Source organism: Xiphias gladius, chromosome 21, assembly GCF_016859285.1.
Source record: "Xiphias gladius isolate SHS-SW01 ecotype Sanya breed wild chromosome 21, ASM1685928v1, whole genome shotgun sequence".
Taxonomy (NCBI): Eukaryota; Metazoa; Chordata; class Actinopteri; order Istiophoriformes; family Xiphiidae; genus Xiphias; species Xiphias gladius.
The window spans coordinates 12,543,682-12,565,599 of NC_053420.1; the positions used below are offsets into that span (position 1 = coordinate 12,543,682).

General features: G+C 39.3%; 2 protein-coding genes across 2 annotated transcripts in view; one reads left to right on the forward strand and one right to left on the reverse strand.

Moving 5' to 3' along the window:
- col2a1b (collagen, type II, alpha 1b) overlaps nt 1-21,918 on the reverse strand; it is a 51,247-nt gene that overhangs the window by 12,047 nt on the left and 17,282 nt on the right. Inside the window, exons 13-39 of the mRNA XM_040159058.1 lie at nt 21,266-21,319; nt 21,100-21,153; nt 20,733-20,777; nt 20,558-20,611; nt 20,128-20,172; nt 19,929-19,982; nt 15,652-15,750; nt 15,362-15,406; nt 15,002-15,100; nt 14,793-14,846; nt 14,392-14,499; nt 14,001-14,054; nt 11,793-11,891; nt 10,202-10,255; nt 9,111-9,209; nt 8,779-8,832; nt 8,218-8,271; nt 7,720-7,773; nt 7,297-7,350; nt 6,529-6,573; nt 6,341-6,439; nt 3,828-3,935; nt 3,619-3,672; nt 3,341-3,394; nt 3,009-3,062; nt 2,725-2,778; nt 129-236 (exon numbers count right to left, since the gene is read on the reverse strand). Coding sequence (XP_040014992.1) covers nt 129-236; nt 2,725-2,778; nt 3,009-3,062; nt 3,341-3,394; nt 3,619-3,672; nt 3,828-3,935; nt 6,341-6,439; nt 6,529-6,573; nt 7,297-7,350; nt 7,720-7,773; nt 8,218-8,271; nt 8,779-8,832; nt 9,111-9,209; nt 10,202-10,255; nt 11,793-11,891; nt 14,001-14,054; nt 14,392-14,499; nt 14,793-14,846; nt 15,002-15,100; nt 15,362-15,406; nt 15,652-15,750; nt 19,929-19,982; nt 20,128-20,172; nt 20,558-20,611; nt 20,733-20,777; nt 21,100-21,153; nt 21,266-21,319 — 1,809 coding nt within the window. The remainder of the gene's footprint in view (nt 1-128; nt 237-2,724; nt 2,779-3,008; nt 3,063-3,340; nt 3,395-3,618; nt 3,673-3,827; nt 3,936-6,340; nt 6,440-6,528; nt 6,574-7,296; nt 7,351-7,719; nt 7,774-8,217; nt 8,272-8,778; nt 8,833-9,110; nt 9,210-10,201; nt 10,256-11,792; nt 11,892-14,000; nt 14,055-14,391; nt 14,500-14,792; nt 14,847-15,001; nt 15,101-15,361; nt 15,407-15,651; nt 15,751-19,928; nt 19,983-20,127; nt 20,173-20,557; nt 20,612-20,732; nt 20,778-21,099; nt 21,154-21,265; nt 21,320-21,918) is intronic.
- The window catches only part of nckap1l (NCK associated protein 1 like), a 98,198-nt gene continuing 92,989 nt past the window's right edge, over nt 16,710-21,918 (forward strand). Inside the window, exon 1 of the mRNA XM_040159059.1 lies at nt 16,710-17,079. The gene's annotated coding sequence lies outside the window, so the exon portion shown is untranslated. The remainder of the gene's footprint in view (nt 17,080-21,918) is intronic.

The following is a 21,918-nucleotide window of genomic DNA, read 5'->3' on the forward strand; positions in this document are numbered from 1 at the left end:
TAAACATAAAAAAATGTCACTAGGCTGCAAACATCAAATGTTTTGGTATTATTTAGGGCTTAGACAAAGCTTGAAATAATGGCTGTTTGGTTTAGCAGCAGTGTAAAAAAGTCTAGAGTGACACCCACTGCAGGTCCAGGGGCACCAGATGGTCCTTGGGGTCCAGGGGCACCAGCATCTCCCTTCTGTCCAGATTCTCCCTGCTCTCCTTTGGTTCCAGGTTGACCGTCAGCCCCCTGACAGAGAAGACGGAAACAGTAACTAAAACAACAAATGAATTTGTGAATGAGCTATTTGTCAAAAATCGAGGATGGTTCCACTTGACCAAAAATAAATTTGGTTAAAGGGACAGTCTGCCAGCGTTACACATAAAGATCCGTTTACTAGTCATGGCTGATGGTTTGTGTGAACACAATTGTACTGTATAAAGTACAAGTAAGTAAGTAAGTAAGTTATTCTGCATCTTCATAACACAATTTAGAGGAAAATATTGTACTTTTTACCTTTTTATTCTTACTAGATTATTTAATACCTTTGGTTAGTAGTTACTTGGCAGATAGTAATAATACAAAATATAATCAACAAATTAATCATGATGTATTATAATGCATAAAGGGGGGAGGGGGTACCCAGCTGGAACATTACATTAATGTACACAACCATGCATCAATAATTATAATTCAATAATATACTATACATTATGCTGAAACGGACTATTCTGCATACTTTTTGCATTGCAACATTCATATTTTTCTACATATACTTAAGTAAAATTTTGAATGCAGTATATACTACTTTTACCTAAGTAAAAGATTTGAGCACTTCTTCCACTGCTCAGATATAAACAAATGTGGAACCTATGCAACATTTGAAAGAAAGAAATAAAAACAAATCCTTCCACTAACGAATGAAAATTTTAATGTATAAGCAATAAAACACAACCTTGCTCGATTTCATACACTCTGGTTCACCCTTAATGGGTCTGGTATGGCCATTAACTTGTGGTGGCTAATGTTAGCAAACTTCGCATAGATATTGTCAGTTCACCGACTTTATGACTGTTCTCTGCTGCACTAAATTTTAGCATTTACCTTTGTCATGTAATTGTCACTGGCGGCCACAGTAGCTGGTGTTATATAGACTTCATTTTAACTTTTCACTTTCTTCTTGTGAACCAAAAATATTTAGACACCCTGTAGTGTTACTCATCCTGACATAAATTCAATAATTAATCAAACTGCAACCTAGAGAGCAAAAAGAAAAGTATGACGAATTGTGTTGTCACAAACACATTGATGAACTTCCATTTGGAAAGATGCAGCTTATTAGAAAACATTTAGTTGATGACGGCCTGGAGTCTTTGGGAGGAACTAACTGGATGAGTGATGTGAAGACTTCGGACTATCTACACACTAATTTCTCTCCACAGACTAATATGCTGACGAAACATGATATGTGCCAAGATAAAAAATGATTCACTGAGGTCTAAAACAGAAGTAAAAGATATCAGATATCCAAGTGTTTCTAGATAGTAGTAATAAAAAGAAAAGCTGTCACAGGTTGATGTGTATGTGTATTATATTCTTAATGCTGCATTTACACTACACTACTGTTCATAAGTTTTAGAGCAACCCCATTTTTTTAGGGTTTTTATTGAAATTTCAGCAGTTCAAGTCCAGTGAAAAACCTTAAATGGTACAAAGGTAAGCTCTAAATTCAAGGTAAAAAAAAAAAAGAAAATGATAAGAAACTGGTTAACTTACAGCTTTCCTGCAGCAATGTAAGTAAATGAAGCCCTGAAAGTTAATGCAAACAATTCCTACAGGTACCTCTCTCTGTACAAAGGAAGTGTTACTACACCCTCTAATGCATTATTAGGACAATGCTGTCCTGCAGGAAGTAGTACTGTATGTTTCTGTAAGGTAAGTAAATAAAAGGAAGACAGGCGGGTCGGTCAGGGGTTTGTCCTACAGCAAGACAATGACCCAAAATTTTGGAAGAACAGGACCTGACGGAGGCTTCACATGATGGAAGACCAGCACAGTCTCCAGACTTAGACCACATGGAGATGGTTTGGGATAAAATGGACAGAATGTGAAAGCAAAGCAAACTACAAGCGCAACACATTCGTGGGAACTTCTGCGACAGTGTTGGGACGAACTTTCTGAACAATATTTGATTTCCATCGTAGAAATAACGTCACAAGTGTGTTCGGCTGCTGAATGAGTCAAAAACTTAGATTGAATTTAGTTCAACAACAACTTGCATTAATTTACGCTGAGAAATTACACTTCATAAATTTCAGTAACAACTGGAAAAACTGAGGTGTTCTTAAACTTTTGACCCATAGTGTACGTATATATAAGTCTCTACGCATATTTAAAAACCCCCAACTGGTTGTAACTTCTTTTCTGTCCTTTATATCACTTCACTCAAAATCATTACTGAGGTGACAACTTATCTCCCTTGAACTATCATTGCATTTCTAAATATTTTTGGCTGAATGGAAAAACAGTGACCAAAAAAAAGTAACATTTTGTTTATTAAGATTTTTTTTCTTTTTTTTAGAGCTATAGCTTTCTTAACCTCGCTAGCAAGTCAAGATGGAGCCAATCACTCAAGGGCCACAGACTACATGTCTTTATATTTTGTCTGTGGCGTTGGAGTGATATTCTTCAGATTTCTGTAGAGCTAAGAGCTAGTCACTTTTTTTCTGTTACTTACAGGGGGTCCAGCAAATCCAGCAGGTCCAGGAGGTCCAGTCTCACCCCTGTCACCCTGAAAGAAGTAGGAAGACAGGCAACAAAACTCAGAGGGTAGGTAGGTTCAGGCTGCAATGCTGAGTGAGAAAGTGAGAGAATTGGGTTATCTGTTCAAAAATAAAGACCTACTGAACTCTGGTTTCAACACAGATAACCTCTGTTTTAAAACTATCATCTCTAACCTTTCAAAATGACTGGATCTAAACGAAACCTGACTATTGAAAAGTGTTAAACTGTGACACTTACAGGAGCACCACGGGTTCCAGGAGCTCCGGAAGGACCTGCAGGACCAGATTCACCCTACAAGAAAACACACCATCAAGCTATAAAAACTGGGTTAAGACACACAGTCAATGACAGGCACGGCCTTCCTGTCTTAAACACTTAAAACATTAAGCCTCGTAAAAAAGAAATTATACAAACTAATTTATAATTTTAACAGATTCCAACGATAAATGTGCGTCCAAAGCAAGACATTTCAACTCACATTCACAAGAGATATGTTAAATGAAAGCACTGGCAAAAATCATTAGTGCCAGTAGTTGTAGACTTAACAAAAAATATTATACAGCACTCACCTTCTCACCGTTGGGACCAGAAGGACCAGGAGGACCAATGGGACCAGTGAGACCCTGTGACAGGAAACAGGAAAGGAATGTAAAAACTTGCAACAGTTTGAACCCATTTGAGAATTAACACTTTGTTTTGAAATCAGCCAAGATTAGATTTGAACTCTTTTTTTTTTTTAAGATTCAAAGGCTTGCACATTTGTGAGGTAATACCTTCTGTTCATATTGAATGCTGACTATTGTTGAACTATCGTTCATGAAAAACAAACTGGATGACAATGACTCACTCTGCCACCGTCTTTGCCGGAAGCACCTTCGGGTCCTTTCTCTCCAATGTCACCCTACAGGGTAAAAAAAAAACCCAAAAACCCCCCAAGTCAGTCACCTGGCAGTTATGGGCATAAAAAGCACAAATCTTAAAATGGAATAGAGAAAATTCTACATGTTTAACATATGGATATTCTGTCATTAACATGTTGTTCCCCTCATGGCTTACTCTGTCTCCTTTAGGTCCAGGAATGCCAGCAGCTCCTCTCTCTCCAGGCATACCCTGCAGGCCAGGGGGTCCCTGAGCTCCGAGGGCCCCGGCAGGTCCAATGGCTCCCTATTATGGAGCAGAAAATAAATGGAGACGGGTTAGTGCAATGACAGCAGCGGGTTGAGTAACAGACACGGACAGAAAAGGTACTTCAGTTTACTGTGTACTGAACAACTGTATGTAAGCACCTGCTACAGATGTGAGAAGGTGCTGTATGCTTTCTGATGCAGTCAAGGTTTTAGGCTGAAACAAGACTTTTGTGAGCATGATTTGTGGTCACATTTCAGACTGCTTTTGCTGAGACTTTGTGTTTATTTACATATGAGTCAGAAACAAAAATGATGCTGTCACAGAGTGAGAAGGCTTTCACTTATTCATCAAAAGAGACCCGGACTCATCTTTGTCTGGGCATGTTCTGCTTGAGGTTATCAGAGGATTGAAAGAATGAAAGAAAGGGACTGTAACACTGTGAAAAATGTCTGTCAAATATTATTCACGTTGTTCACTTCACTTTCTGGATTAAATTAAACTTTAGCCAAATTTTCAGACCAAGTCTAACTTATGAAAGAGTAGGAAAAAAAAAACAGTCAAATAATCAGCCAACCAGTTTTAGATATAAAAAAATATCCACGTTTTCCTTTTGATGATGGGCCCACCTTTAATTCTGTATTTTAAGTAGAAAGTGGGGTTTTATCATAAAAAAACCTCTATTCCACATTAGAAAGCCAAGAAAATGGAAGCAAAGGCAGACTTTGATTTTCTTTTTAAGTGGCTCCACCAGGCCCACTACTGGTCAAACACTGTGAGGCTTATCAGCAGTGCTTTTTGCTGCAGCCTCAGACTGGAGATCAGACACACAAACACCAACTCAGCTGCCTATCTTCAGTCATTAAACTGTAACCAGAGGGCTCACACAGTCTCGATGTTTGCTGTGAATATATAAAACTGCATTCTAACTTAAGGGGGTTGATGTACAACGTGTCTCGGGTAACAGATCCTTCTGCATCTTTCAGAAGACGCAGACGGATTCCTGCTTCAGCCTCCACAAACCGTCTGTTCATTCCTCCTCCATTACTCATGTCAGCTCTATAATCCTCTATCCTGTCTATCCGCTCCTGTCTGACCTTAAGGGAAGAAAAACGTATGAACTGGGATTAAAATCTGACCAGATAACAAACCAAAAGTGGGAACTGCAGCCGCTCTCAGCTCTTCCTTTACTCACAGTGCAGTTGTGACGAATTACTGCAATGGCTGGAATTCATTGATGGCTGATAAACAAACGACTGTGTGGCTTGATAAACTATTATTTCTCTTTAAAATACTCACACTATTGTGAACTCATGAAAATGCAGTATTTGAAGGCAGGTAATGAGTCTTGAATGGAGCTGATCTTTATTACGGTAATAATATAGTCCTCTATTCAAATGATAAATATACAGGGTTTCCAGCAGTGTCTACATAGTGTTTATATATGCACACTATCCATCATACAGTGACATAGTGTTTATATCCAGATATGTGTGTACAGTGTGTATGCTTGTATGGACATAGAACATGTATATGACTATGCATGTATATACAGAGTGCATAAATACATATACACACACACAAACACACACACACACACACATATATATACAGACACACATACATACATATATTTATACACAAACACACACTTACACATTTATATATATTCTTACAAAAACAATTAATAAAAAATTGCACAGTTTTTTTTTTCTTTTTTGTATTTTTGGGAAAAATGGGCTGTGACATGCAACAAAGGAGGCTGGCCATTGTGGCTCATTGTGCTCTAACCCCTGTTAAGTGGTTCCCAACTTTTTTTGCTTGTGATTCCTTAAATCATAACAATGTCTACCTGTGACCCTTTGTCACAAGTTCTTGCTTGATTTGAATAATTTCTTGAGACCTGAAGCAGTAATAGTATGAAGCAATTCACAAAAAAAGCAAAATTTAGAGGAAAGTCTGAAAAGCACAACGTTATGTGGCAGAAATAGTGTTTTTTCTTGCTTTCCACTTCTGTCCGTGCCCTAGGCCACCAGGGCAGACTGCTGCCCTAGGCCAGCGTGGCGCCCAAGAATTAATACACCTCTATAAAATTAGATGTTTCCCTCCAGGAAAACAGGGCAGCGATGCTATTTCATCCAGACTGAGTCATCTACTAACTGCACTGATCATAAGATGAGATGTGTCAGGATATGGGTGGTTGACTTCCTCCCATAAACAATTTTTGGACTGAAGTTGAAAAGCTCAACTCACAAAAACCCGAGGTAATTATTATTTAATCACATGCCCAGATTGCTGTGTTTCTGCTGCTGTGTGCACTATGAATATATCAGAAATCTGGCGTAAGTACCGCCGATTCATATTTGCCAGTTGGTGAGTACACCTGAGGGATTAAGGTTTAATAGCTTGAAAATCTGCCTGGTTTTTCAAAATGCCGGACTCACCTTGGGTCCGTCAGTTCCAGGAGTTCCAGGCAGACCTCTGGGTCCCTGCAGACCCTGAGGACCAGCAGCTCCTCTCTCCCCGGGGAAACCACGCTCTCCCTGAACAGTGAAACAGTGACAGTCAGCGGGCATGTCTGACAATCGGTCGACCATAGAGTAGTGAAGTTCAATCAAGACTGTCAACTTACTCTGGGTCCAGTAGCACCAGCAGCTCCAGCCTCTCCAGGAACACCCTTAAACGACGAAAAGAAAGAGAAGTTAAGAGAAAAGACGTGTGGGATCAGTGTATGACAAATCAAGCCATATATGTTTAAAAAGAAGAACTCAACAACTAGTACAACTATTACAGATAGACTTTGTTAAACTCTAGACTGGCTTACAGCAGGGGATGAGCTAACACAAATTTAGTAGTGGGAGCCAGATATTTACATTATTAAGTACAAAAATGTAGATTAAAGAAAAAAAGGACTTGGCTAACTACATCTTAATGCTTCTCCATAAAAACAGACAAAGAAATCATCAGAATCATAACATAACTGTGGAAAAAAATAGCAGCACTTTAATGGTAAGATGCTTTTATGAAACAACTTTGCAAGTAGCCTCAGAGTTCATTGTTTGATTATTTTTTGGCCATTGACCTGAATTAAAATGTTCAGTATCACTGAAATGGTGGAGCAAGAAACAAATTTTATTTATTTTTATCTAACCTTTATTTATACAGGGTAAGTTGGCTGAGCTACCTGCTCTTATACAGCAACATCTGGTCAAGGGTTTAGTAGAATAATACTAATACTGTCAGGACCGGGGGTAAAGTACATGTAACTGCCATATTGTCAAGTAATCTAGATTACAGCATCAGGATCTCTTCTCTTCAAGCCTATTAAAGATTAATACTAGTATTTCCACTGCAGTTGTGTGACTTTACAAGCTATATTTCACCAAAATAGTGCACCCACCTGGTCTCCAGGCTTGCCTCCCTCACCAGGGGGGCCAGGAGGTCCAGGCAGACCCTATGTACAGGAGAGAAAAAAAAAAAAAATGTGAAAAACACTTTCACAAAAACATAAATTCATGTACAGCAATGAATCAGCATACGGTGGTTAAAAGAATATTTATGTAGCGAGAAAAACGGTAGACTCCAAAAAAGAGAACATGTAACAGTTATTATACAATCATTTTTAATCAGGTCAGAGTGTATGGATGCTTGCAGTGCTCAGTAGAACACCAGAGATACACTGAGTGACTGATGTTTTTATTTGTAAGTCTTACATTATAAAAACAGAGATACATTTACGACTATACTTACAAACACAAGTAGAAAAACAGCTGCATTCGACCATAAGTTTTAACAGGCTGGGGGTTCGAGCAGAACGACTCACCTGGAAGCCGGAGGGACCTGGCTGTCCTTGCTCTCCTCTCTCTCCAGCAGGACCCTACGTAGATAATCCATAATTCATAATTAGAGCCCAGCTCTATCATAAACTAAATGTCAGCAATTTCACAAACAAACTTTGATGGCTAATATGGTGGGAAATGAATGTTAAACTTGCCATTTATACAGCTCTGATATCAGTAGACATTAGAAGAACCATTGTGTTTCTACATTTCATGTTTTCTCAGGTCGAACAGGCTTACTTTTGTTTAGCGCACTGAAACACAAACTACAAAACAAGGTGAACGTCTCTGAGCCAGTGACATCTAACAATGTCAAGGCATTTGTGTCAAGGAACTTTTTTTTTCTCGGACTGAGTTATGTTGAGGCAGTCTGGGAAATGGAGAAACCCAAGGTTGCCTCTAAATGCAGACTGAGAAAAGGGAAAGATAATATCAGGGTTGAAACTATGTCGAACGGGATGGGGGAGATAGGAGATACGTACAGCAGGGCCAGGGGGTCCAGCACTGCCGGTTTCTCCATCTTTGCCAGGCAGACCCTGAGGAGAGGAACAAAGAGAGTGAGGAGTGACGAGGCAACAAATAGATAGCTATCAGTTAGGCCAAAGGTGATGCTATTAAATAGATAGACATCCAATAGCTATAATTGAGCTTTTCAACATGCTTCTCATGTGGAAGCTGAGCTACAGACATAACGGTAGATCACTGGTGAATCACAGTGGCTACAAAATAAAACGCCGTGTACTGTGTATTCGAACAAAAAGTTTAAATTGGATTTGTTCAATAATTTGTAGCTTTTGATAATCATGAACATGGTTGTCAGTCTTAAGACACAGTCTTTGCTACTTTAGCATGATAAATTATCTGGTTTCCATATAGTATATATGGTATAAGGCACAATTCTATCAATCATAGGAGGGTTGATTTTAACGGAAACATGGTGATATCAGCTAAATGATTTTTACATTTTGAAATTACAGCACATATAAGACCCATTTGGAAGATGCTGGTAGGTTATTTAAAGCAGAAAATGTGAAGCAACTTACTCTCAGACCAGGAGCTCCAGCCAGTCCTTTCTCACCAGACTTGCCTGACTCACCCTAATCACAACAGAAACAAAATGCAGCGGTTAGTCGAAGGGCTGCAGCTGATTTTCTTGGTTCTGTACCTAATTTGGGAGTGGAGAGGGTACATGTGTTGGTGCACATCGATAGCATTAAATTGCTCAGCAGTACTCCAGGTGAAGAGGTGCATTTCTGACTCAGAAGGTATACTGGCCCACGTCTAACATATTAAAACAGTAGAACATGTTTCCTATAAAGATACCTTTAGCTTTGTTACTCTGTTATATTTTAAAAGTGTTTTCATGAATACTTACAGTCGCTCCTTTGGGTCCGGGGAATCCCATGACACCAGGCTGTCCACGGGTTCCCTGTGGGCCAGGGGGTCCTGGACGTCCATCCTCACCAGGAGCTCCCTAGTCAAGTAAAGTCAAGTCAATTTAGTTATGGAGCACATTTGCAAATAAAAAATGATGACCAAAGTGAAATTTCCATTTTCTCTCTTTCTCGTAAATAAAACAACGAATAAATAAACCCCAGATGGGTAAAATAGGAGAGCCAGGAAGCAAAGAATTAACAGATATAATAATCCTTCAATCATAATCAGTCTGTCCGTATGCCAGTTCCTAAGGCAGTTAGTTAAAAAATGAAACAACTGCTTAATCTAGTGAACAGTAATGTTATAATGAAACACAGTCCCTGAAAAAAAATGTGTTGAATGTTTAAAAAAAGTGAACATAATGTTCATATAGTCCATATGAAAAATATGAAAGAAATGTGTAATTATAGTGCAGCACTACTTTTCACATCATATCAAAAAATGTGGGATGCATTGTATGATACAATGGCAACAAAAGATTCAAAATTCATGTGAAGAGGAGCCAATTCATTGAAAACAATTCGGTTTATGGAGGTGTCAGTGAGGAATCTTGGTGTATACACTGTTTTACAGAACTTCCCACTCAGTTAAGAAACAGACTGTGCTGAAAACAAAATGTATACACTTCGGGATTAAGTGTTATCATGAAAAACAGAGCTGTAGTTGAGAAAAAGACTGTGCTCTGAATTCAATGTGAAAATTGAAACAAGCTGCAGTGTGTCAGACTTTGCTGCTATAAAAACCAGGAGAGTTGAGCTTATTAACAGCACTGTGATGAGGCTGGTGGACAAATCTCCCGCAATTCAATTTGATAAAATCGCTTATGCGTCATTAGGTGATGAAAGCATATTTGACAAAATTACTAGTCTCGCCCTGGTTGTTCCACATGTAATATTAAAAAAAAAAAAAAGATAAAAAATATACAGCCCATAATACTGCATGCGGATACATGCTTTGTGATTATTTTATTGATTTACAAACACACAACAACTACATTATTGTTGTTACAGCATAAAATAGTGCACTTACAGAAGGTCCAACTTTGCCTTGAGGACCAGCGTCACCAGGGCGTCCAGTTAGGCCCTGTCAGAGAAGGGGAATAGAAACACAGTCGAAATCCAGATGAGTCATCAGACATCTCTAGGCAGACATGTGCTAAAGAAAGGTGGGAGCATATGGCACTGTGGGAAACTGAATTCACACCCCTGATTGGCCCCATGTGGAAGAAGCAACAGGTTAACACCATTTCCTGATGGAAATGACTAAGAACTGAAACATGAATGAGAGAACATTTAAGGCTATTGATGTCAATGGGCTTAGTTCACTACAGGTGCTTTTTTTCATACTTCCCGTGTAGTGATTTTGCACAAATGTTAAAAATTATTTGTGTCACTGTTCGGAAATAAAGTCAGTCCAGGAGGAAGCACAAATTCCATGTATCCCCAACATTGGTGACTGTGAATTTTTCAGATAAACGGAAGGATGAAGCGTAACTCCTTACAGGCAGAAGGACACTCCCTGTGAAAACAGTTGCATCAAGTCTTCTGTGGTTCTGGACGAGCTTTTCACGTGTCATTGTTATGCCAGCTTAGAGATAGGCTTAGAGATTTTCGAAATAAACTAAAGGGGAACTCCACCTATTTTAAACATCAAAATCCGTTTACAGGTGCTGGGGAGTACTACTGTATATGTTAAAAAGTTGTACAAAGCCTTTTGGGGCTCCAGTGGAAGCTGCACGAAATCTAATAACCTGCCTCAAGTGACGTCATTTGAGTCGGCATTGGTTGGGGCTGAAGACTACAAATTTGAAAATGAAAAAAATCTGGGGGCGTGGAGTCAGACGGAAGTGAGCTTACCAGACCTCTGTAGCTGACTCCTTACCTCTGCTTGAGGCTAGCGGATCAAGGCTCTGTTAGCCGCTACTACTATAACACACCTGAACCTCTGACCGAACTGTTGATGGTCGAGCTGCATCGTGGGTGCGTGAATTTTAAACCTTTTTTTTTAAACTATCCATTGTGAGTCAGACAATGTTACAGGAGTGCAATGCTAAATCAGTGAAATACTCTTTCAACAGAGAGCCAGTGCTTCAAAAGGGGGCTTGAAAGATTAGAGCTTTTATCAAGCAAGTCGAGTTTAATGAGTTTAAAAATGCTATTGGTTGCATTGTAGGAAATATAATATACATTAGGATCCTGCTTTTTTAAAATTTTTTATACTGACCCATACAAGGGACTAAAACTCAGGAAATCTCAGCATTTTTAGATTCCGTTTTGACAATAGGATTTTCAGTCTATCTCTTTTGAGTCTCCTAAATTTACAGAAGTGCAATACTAGATCACTGGAGCATCCATTTACGTGTTTCTTGGTGAGCTGAGATAAATCTGCTTCTTGAGCTAAATTACCCATAGATAACAACCTGTTAAATATTACCACTAACACATTATCTTGAATTACAGTGTGCAAACTTCAGAAGAATGGATGGTATCTGTCATTGTATGTATTGTACTGATATTGACTGTTATAACGATTATTATTTCTGCATGTTTTAAAGCACATTTCTGCAGGTCATCAACATTCAGATCTGGGATAACACACTGTAGGTAAAGGAGGAACTTACCCTGGCACCAGGCAGACCAGACTCTCCAGGACGGCCAGGGTCACCATTAGCACCCTTGGGACCACTGGCACCAGAGGGTCCACGCTCACCGGGGGCTCCCTGTGTTAGGAAAAAGAATATAAAACAGGAGTTGGTCACTCAGACATTCGCTGAGGAGACACTTCAATTCTCAAACCCCAGAGGAAATGAGTTTCCCTTTTAATAGTGTGAGGGAGTTTAGATTAAATTTTGACAAACTCATTTTGGTATAAATGAAACTGTGCCAGGATAAGATAACGTTAAATGAGATGCTGGGTTTGGTGATATGGGACATTTAGGTCACTAGTGCATGATGGGTTTGTGAGCTATGCTGCCATCTTGAGACCACATGGTGGAGTTACATGTATGTTTTCAGATGAAACATGAGGAAACATGAGTGCTGACAAATTTCACTCTTTGCTCTTCACGGAAAAATTATTAATTATGTTCTTCATTTACTCTTCAGCTGGGGTGCTGATCAGAGTTCAGTGTGTACCCTGAAAAAGGCACTTATTACACGCTTCATCGACCACATCATTTCAAAACTGTGAGCCACTTTGTGCAATTTAACTTGATTTGAGAATTATTATGACAAAATGAGGTGAAAAATTATCTTTAACAGATGTCACCAGGAACAATTTGATCAATAAAATAAATCTTTTGCCATAATTATGCTAAGTGCTTTAAACAATTATTATTTGTTTGTTTGCCTTTACCATAGCGCAGTCAAATGACTAATGACTAATGCTTTTGCTATATTCTTCATTCCCGAGTTTAAGATAAATGTCTATCTCAATTTCTGTGCTTTTAAATGCGTATTATCTATGTAAATACAGAAGATCTAAAATGTCTCAGACAGCCAAAAAAAGGATCTAACAACATCATTTAATTAATTTGAGATATAAAGCAAATTTTTAGAGATCACTCTTCTCAAAGAATGCAGTAGAACTGGTATGAAGATTAACTGCTAGATTTATTGCTTTTTGAGAAATGCTCATGTGAAATTTAAATCTGTCTGAATTTCTTGGATTAACTCTACTCTGCAAATTTTTCTCAAACTGCCATCATGTATGTTTACACATGTATAATACTAACACATACTGAATTGTTTTTTTGTTATTTTTAACAACTAACACCAGATATTGACTAAAATCCTGATGATACTTTAGTGCTGATAAAGGACATCACCTGAAATTTATTTCCCAGTTGTTTGTGATGATGCAGTGAAGCAGTTTGAGGCCAAATTGTTCTTCTCGGTGCTGAAAAACTGATTAATTTGATAACATGGCTGCTAAATTAGAGTTAAATTGAAATTTTCCAGGGGGAAACAGCATCTGCATTAAAATGAAAAAGCAATCTGAACAAAGAGTGGCTTACTTTTTAATAATCCAGAAGAGACTATTCGAGATGTTGTTTATTAGCCAAAAAACTAAACTAATTTGGGTTGGTCACACGCAAAAGATCAACTGCAAATGACAAAGGAAAAGACCCACCCCATTCGGCAGGGGTATGCCATCCCTCATGAATTACAGTTGTGAGGAGGTGGATCACTTATCTGGCATGAGGGAGAACGTATACAGGCCTATTTGAAGCCCAGAGAGCGCTAAGTCTCTTCTCTCCAAAGAGTGCTACAGCTGAATCATATCAATTCTCAAATTCTGCAAAAAACGTACAATGTAACACAGATTTGTAAGTTGTGATGATACTAGACCACACTACAACACTTTGATAGCCAGAGCCTTATCTTTTCATGGTTGGATTCGAGGGTTATCGAATCAAATTGAGTGAAATTGAATTTCAGTTTATGGTTTTTTTTTTTTTTTTTTTTTAATCAATATGCATCCTACAGTATGCGACAACATTGTGATTAGGTGATTCAGAAATGTAATTTTCTCACTACAACAAAAACAAATAGAAAATCCAATGAGAATATTGGACTTAGTCACTGTTGACAGCAATTTCCAAATCCAATTTGGAGCAGATGGAATACGCTAATTCTCGGTTTCACAGATTTACACCCGTGACCACTGACCAATCAGCCGCAGAAATTTCCAATTTCAGCCTTTCTCCTCCAGATGTGCATCCTCTAAATGCAACTCTGTTCATTTTATCTTTTAGAGCAGCTTTTCTCTTCTGACAGAAACGATCAAACCTCTTCCCAGGAACGAGTGAAACTTTGATGATACTTACCTTGGGACCAGCCAGACCATCTTGACCAGGGAAACCACGGTTACCGGGGGCTCCCTACACAGGAAACATGAAACCAGTGTCAGAGTTTTGATTACAACAACAATATCTAAGTCAATGAATCTCATAGTGATCTTTGAAAAGGTGATCAGATGGTTCCCAACCAAATTGGAAAGTGTTTATTTTTATTAAGATAATTTGATTTTAATTATCTACATTAAAAACACAGAAACGGTTTCACTTCAATATTCTCCCTAAATGTGCAATATACATATACCATAGGGAACCTGTTATTCTGTTATTCAATGAGGTGATGTAACACAACGTTGCAAAGCAGCATACATATTTTAAAACTACAAAATAATCTACTTTCAACTAAAATGAGGGTACTCACTCTCTCTCCAGGAGGTCCAAGTGGTCCAGCAGCACCGGGCTCACCCCTGGGTCCTCTCTTGCCCTCTTCTCCTTGTGGGCCATGTGCTCCCTGAGGACCAGCTGGTCCCTAGAAAACACATCCGTAACAGACTGTGTTAATACAGGAAAAGAAAATTTTGTTGTTTTTGCACAAAACCAGGTGAAAAACCTTCAGGAGCACTAGTTCTTCTCAGATAGTGTCATGTGAAGTGTCTAACTGCTGAATTCAAATTTACTTGATCTTGGTGGTGATTGTTATTGATGCATATTTTTTGACTAAATGCAGTGTTTACATACTATATCAGTGGATTTGAATTTTGTGGCATAAATGAACAATCAGGTAATACAAAGACAGTTAAAAGAAAACACAACAAAACTCACAATTTCTCCTTTGGGTCCAGCCTCTCCCTTGAACCCTGGAATACCTGGGTCTCCCTAAACAATAAAAGACAGACAGACAAGAGAGAGGTCGAGGGAGAGAGAGAGAAAGCAGCAGGTTGTTCATATTTTTTTAGTACCATTTAATTATTTCGAACTTGACGACAGGTGCTATTCACGAATGGTTCACGAATGATTCAGTGAGTACATACAGATGTTCCTTTGGGCCCGAGAGGTCCAGTTGCTCCCTGAGGCCCGGGAGGCCCACGAGGTCCTGGGAAACCTGGAGCACCAGCGATACCAGGAGCACCCTACAGAGGGAGAGAGGGACATGAAGCCAGTAAGCTGATTGGTCACTTAGCCATCCATCTCACTGGAGGGAGATTTAGAAGTCGACACATTATAGATTATTCTAAATTAGATATAAATTCTGAACTATAAAAGCATCAGTGAAAACAATGGCTACAACTGTGATGTTCAACTATCTCGTCTCACGTTTTCAAGATGCAACAGAAAGCTCAATGTGAGCTCAGATACAGTGTCAGTTCTTACAAGAGCAGCTTTAAACTTACAGCTGATCCTTTAGCTCCAGGGATACCATCAGTACCGGGGTTGCCCTGTAAAAAAAAAAAAAAGGGACAAAGAAAGTCAATACACCGCAATAACTGGTCCTGATTCAGTTATTGTTCTGGGACTGATTGGTCTAGTCAACATTAGAATATACATGAAAAATAAGAATAATAAGAAAAATATCACCTAAAAAGCCCTTGTTAAAAACAATGATTGTTGACTTGAAACTCAAAATACTGTCATGAAATGACAGATGAGAACAAGTATTTTACATGTTTATAGCTTCACTTACAGAAGCGCCAGAAGGTCCTGGTGATCCAGGTGTGCCAGACTCTCCACGAGGTCCCTGTGCACCCTCGGGTCCACGAGCACCAGTAGGACCAGCTTCTCCCTGATCAGCAAGACAAGAATTGGACATTAAATTAATACAAAAGCAAAGATTTTTGGCAATTTAAGTACATATAAGAACTGGCCACCAGCTAAAAAAAAAAAAAAAAACACAACAAATCCTACAGAAAAAAAAGTTAAAGAAAAAACTGAAGCATCGCTGGTGGCTATAAATATCTGTCATACAGTATAAAGCTTAGAAAAGGACAAGGGGAGATGAGATTCAACCAGAACTTGAACTGAATTTACATGCAGTCATTTTTTTCAAATATAGTCTCATATCCTCTATGTCTTAGAATGGAGGATTTTCTGACCCATACACACAACACAGCCCTAAAAATAGACATACACTATGTCGGTGCGAATGCCTCTGTATTTCTGGCCATAAGCCTGGTTAAAAAAAAAAAAAAGTATAAAAACTAGAATAAATTTTAAAAACCACAGCTAATAATGTAATACAGAAAAGTGTGTGGAATGCAATAGAATAAATGATCTTCTATGATAGAATGGGGTTAGGGTTGGGGTTAGAGTGATATGGATGAAATCAACATCCCAGTATTACTATAGATATTTTCCCAGTATTTAAACAAATATGACAATATGGTTAATGTCTGTAAAATTATATAAACCAGCGTCTCATACATTGAACTGTGTTCATCTGTTCTGCTTTACACCAGACTAAAGTCTTCACGCATGTAAAGACATTAAATTTCATAGCTCGTTTTTTCAGTTTGTGACGACAGTCAGCTTGAACACATGAATTAATGCTGTATTCGTTTTCGCATCTCCTTCTGTTTTTATTTATTTATTTTTTGTCTCTTCCTGGTCGTGTTGAATCTCCAGGGCCCCCTGACCCTCGCACCCCTGGTCCTGTGCCCGGGCGGCCCGTTCGGTAATCCGTCCGCGACGACGCCCCCCCCCACTCGCTGCGGCACACCTCCAACGCACCGTCTGAACACGGGGCGGGTAATTTGAACTGTCAGCGTCCACCGTTTTTGAGCCGGCATCCTGCCTCCATGTTGTTTATTCGGAAGCGCTGCTACTTCGGACTTGCCATCACATCTACTCCTGCTCACATCGCTATTTCATAGCAAGCTAGTCCACCGACAGTGCTGTCACGTCGCAATCACCAGGGCCTGAACTGTGAAGGACTTGAAGTTTGAGTCGCCGACCTGAGACCCTGCTCCTCGGCCATCGTCAGCCACTTCACTCTGTCTGTCTCTCTTCGAGCTAGGCTTTCCTGTCAACTCAGGGGGCCCGCTCCAACTCTGACCGAAGGACTGACGCCATTGTCCCCCTGAGATGCAGGATATCGCCGCTTCACTTCACCCAGGTAAATATCTTCCGTTACTGCCGGTAGGCATGTGATCATGAGTTCGTGTCTTTGCTCTGTTCAGTCGGTGTGAGGTTTCACAGAGACGCTGTGGGAAGCGGCTGTGCCATTCAGTCCGTTTAGGCTTCATCTGTATAATCTTTTCTCTTGTAAAACCGAAAAATATTTTAATATTGAATATGTTTTGAAAACGCTTTCGATAAAGTACCAGTTTCACCTTTTGTGTCGCTTGTCTGAGTTTGTTTTCGAGTGTGTAATGGGCTCATTGTGGCCCCTTGTGGTCGTTGTAGTGAACTACAGGTCCACTACAAAACTCAATTGGACAAGAGACTCAAAGGAGAGATTTATGCTTTATCGAAAGTGTTTTCAGACAATATTTTTTCGGTTTTACAAGAGAATGCTGCTGGTATTATTGCACCATGGATGAATGTAACGCCCTCTGCTTGCTGGTAATAGCATCTTCTGCTGGCTACTAATTTCTAATCTACCAACATGCAGTTTTATCAGGTATTAATTCATAGTAATTTTTCTAATTTTGGCTGCTGTTTGGCACACACCAATAAGTCTTCCTGCTGTCTGTTTACATAGTAACAAAATATGTTTGATTATCATTATTATGAGTGCTGTGGGCTCTATTGGTTTTGTTTTGTGGAACTTTCCCTCCTTGTTGAAGTTTTTTTTTTGGGGGGGGCCTTTAACAGGACTTGTCTTGGGCACAGCCCATTCATTCATGTTATCATTTCCCTGTACAAGTGGCTTTATAGAAAACTCTTGTCACACAATATGAAAAACAGTTTCTCCACACACTTAATAGTCAGCCAAAAAACAGAGAAAAAGAAATTCCACTCAAATGAATGGGTTAATGTGACAGCTTGCTTTGCTGTTGCATACACTAGTTACAGTACATCTATATTATGCTGATCTATCTTTTATGCTGCTTCTGCACTTACTCCCAACCTTGAGCTTGTACGTATTGCTATCTCCTCATTTCATAGTAAGAGATTGTCCTTTTTGTGACTTTAACAGTAAGTGAATAATTATCTGCTTCTCAACCTGCTGATGAATATCAAGAGAAAAGCTGGGTTTAGGTCCATCTCAATTCACTAAGTGTTATTCTGATGAGGTCGGAGCCTAGACACCAAATATTAGCTCTGTATATACATTATTCACATAGTAGGTGTGTTAGTTGGCTGACTGAAATCAGTTAGTTAATTTGCTTATTGTCTGGCTAAATTTGAGGGGAAAAAAAGAGGGCTGCTTTGAGTTGAATGTTTTTAAATTTTAAATGAACAAAATAATCAGTTTGCTGTCTTTTCTATGCCCCGCCCAGGGCGTGTTATCCAAAGCCAAGTGCATAATGTTCTGTGGACCTTCTGGGCCAGTATAAAAAATGACATCGACCTCGGAGGAACTGAAGTCAATATTTTGCATCCTCACCTCCTATGGACACAAGCCAGAGATTTTTACCACACTGGTGGTATGTGGACTCGTGGTGGTGAATTGAATTCCTCTGCTATAGCTGCAGTTTTGTACACTTTACAAACTCAGTAGTATGACATAATAGAGTTTGTGTTTGCAAAAGTGTTGATGTAGTGGATTGAATTTTTCTTCTTCCTAAGCCTAAAACTGAGTTGCAAACTGGGAAAAAAGGAGGAAAATTGGCCTTTTTTTTTTTTTTTTAAACAAAGTTATGGAACAGTTGTCAGTATTTTAGAGGTGGAGGCTTGGAGGTTACAAAATAATACAATTTAAACACTCAGTTGGAGCTAGGTAAAAATTGTCCCACTTAGATTATCCCATTTCAGCGGCAGAGTGTTATTCAGTTGAGGTTCAAACAATTGTGTTGTTTCTGTATTGCTAGCTTTGTATTGTGTTGGTCCTTGGTCCCTTTTTAAATGTGCAATGTTTAAGTGTTGCTCATAGGGTCCAGACAGGAAGAGACTAAAGTAAGGCTGCATGTCATGAATTCTCAGGAGGTTAACAGGCAGGCCTGATCCAAACAGACTGAGTGCAGGTGCCTGAAGGTACAGCACGATGAGGTAATATGAGATATTTAATGTTCCTCACCATGAGACAATGAAGTCACACAAAAACAAACCTCACACAGAGGCAGACAGACTCTCCTGCAGACAAACATTAAACTATACTGTATGTGTTTATGGATGTAACGTGATACAAAGCATAAAAACACATACAGACACATTTTCAGCCTAGTTTGCCTTGATTACTTTGAGGGAATCTCCTGGGGTTTGGAGAGAGAGACTCAATTTGTGATTTATAAAAGATTTCCAAACTATTCAGGAGATCACATAAGAAAATAAACCACCAGCACTGGGCCCTCAAGCGGAGAGCTGAGCCTGTCTGCCATACAGGAGGAATAAATCAGAATCAAAGCAGAGAGAGAAAAGAAGAAAAAGATGGTAAGAGGGAGTGGGAGAGGAAGAATAACACTTTAAGATGCCCTCTTTTCTAATTTTTCACACAGATGGAGATTTATAGCACTTTTCAATGCAGTCCATCCATCTCCAGTTACACTAAAGCATTTCAACTTGTGCCCACAAATCCTCCCGGAGCTTCGTGCCGCCATTTTCTGAGAGAAAAGCTTTTTGATTTGATTCAAGAAAGTCTTATTCTAACTACAAAGAATTAACAAAACACAACTTTCTGCGCCTGTTAAACACACAGCTCTGGTTTGGGTTGAAGAAGAGGTCAGTTTAGTAAGTCAGTTCAGTTATGTTGGCTAGATTTCTCACAGGAAGAGAGGGGCGGAACTAGAGACACACTGACTTATTCTGTCAAGCACAACAGTGGTGAAGGGAAAGAGGAAACGGTGGCACCAGTCAACTTACCTTTGCACCAGGAGAGCCAGGGAAGCCAGGAGCTCCAGAAGGACCAACAGGGCCCTACACAGAGGAAAAGACAGGCTGTCAGCTCAACTATTAATCACTGACACTTACTGTCACACTGCAGAGGGGTGTTTGGAGAAAATAGGGTTAGAAGAAACAATGATGATGAAACAATGATGAAAATTAATTAAATGATACTCACTGGGGGACCAGCAGGGCCAGGCAAGCCATCATTTCCACGTGCTCCCTGAATATAGTAAGCAATGCATTGTCAGCATATGACAGAAAAACAGGTGGACAAAAGTTTTCTTAATAATGGGATATAAATAGTTTCACACAAGCTATTCAAATCAGCAAACTGGTACATGAGGGTAATGGGTAACACTTTACACAATAAGGTTAATGCCTCCACATTACAGTGCAATTATTACCACAAGAGCCACGGTTGGTGGTACATTAAAGGTAAAACCTCTAAATTGTACTCTAAGGATATGCTCACCAACTCTCTACTAGACATTACGAAAGCCAAGGGAAACATCTAAACCATCTGTTGGGAATCAGATGTTGGTTTTGTGTCCAATAAGAGTTTTTAGATTAAAAAGAAACAAAAACAAAAAAAACATGACACTCACAGCAGCTCCACTGGGTCCAGGACGGCCTCTCTCACCGGGCAAACCACGAGGTCCCTATGTAGACGAGGGAGAGGAGAAGAAACATTCACATTCAGATTACTATTATACTTAAGACTGGGTTTGTACATCTTTTCCGTTGTGATGTTTGGTTATCGTTGTGTCCAGAAATACACACCATTGGTCCAGGAGCGCCGTTCTCTCCGGGAGAACCAGACTCACCCTAAAGCGAAAAAATATTTAGCTGTTAGCATGGCAAGGCAAACTTAACTAAAGACAGTTCATGGTTTGTTTGAATCCCTTCCTGTTGTTACCTTAGCAAAAACGACTATTTCTGGGGGCTATATACACTATATTTGGTGGACAAATTATCTGTCAATGAAAAAACATCTTATACCAAGTGTTACTTGAGTTGTTGTTTCCTTTCTTTATGCTAAGCTGTGTCCTTTTTAGTAGGGCGGCCATCAACACAGACAGAACCAAAGCTGGAGTGGTGTCTTAATGACCCAGAAAACAGTTGGTACACAAACAGAAAAAAATCCTACCTTAGCACCAACAGCTCCAGTCTCTCCCTTTGCACCATCGAGACCTGGATAACCCTAAAAGACAGCACAGAGAGACAGTGCATAGCTAGGAATCCAATAATAAGAACACAAACCAACAACCACCTATTTTTCCTGGAAATTGTCAGCGGACATAAGACACACTCACTCTGTGTCCCTTGATGCCAGGCAGGCCAGGAGTTCCTGGGAATCCACGAGCTCCCTAAGATGCAAGAGGAGAGATGATGTACAAGATGAATATTCAGAAGAGGGAAAGAGGCTGAGAGTATAAAGTAATGTTGCTGTCGAGATTTCCTCCACCGGTGGGGAACTATTTTATAACAAGTTCCAAACCAAATTAGTTTCATTAGAGTGGAATCATTTCAAAAATTAAAAGTTAAAAAGTTTTGGCTCCAACTAAGGTTGGTCACTAAATGCTGACATCGTTGGCTTGAGATGATAAATGACTCAATCTAAACTCAAAATAATTATCATTAAAGTATTTTTCAGATTTTAACTCTCTAATCAAATCTAGATACGTCCTAAGTCTATACAGTAATCCATCATTACTATCAGCCATGGTGAACTGCTTTATTTTACGATCAATACATAGTAAAATGTAAAAATACACTGGCAATTTGGGTAGATGACATTATTCTGAAGTAACAGCATCAGTATAGCTGTATGTCCATTACAGTATAAAAGCTCAGATGAATATTGTGTGCTTCCCCCAAATCATTCTGTTTATTGCCAAAGAATCAGCTTCAGTCTGTGAGCTGGTATGAGAAACCCGTTTCTCGCAACTCATCACCAGGCTGGTTG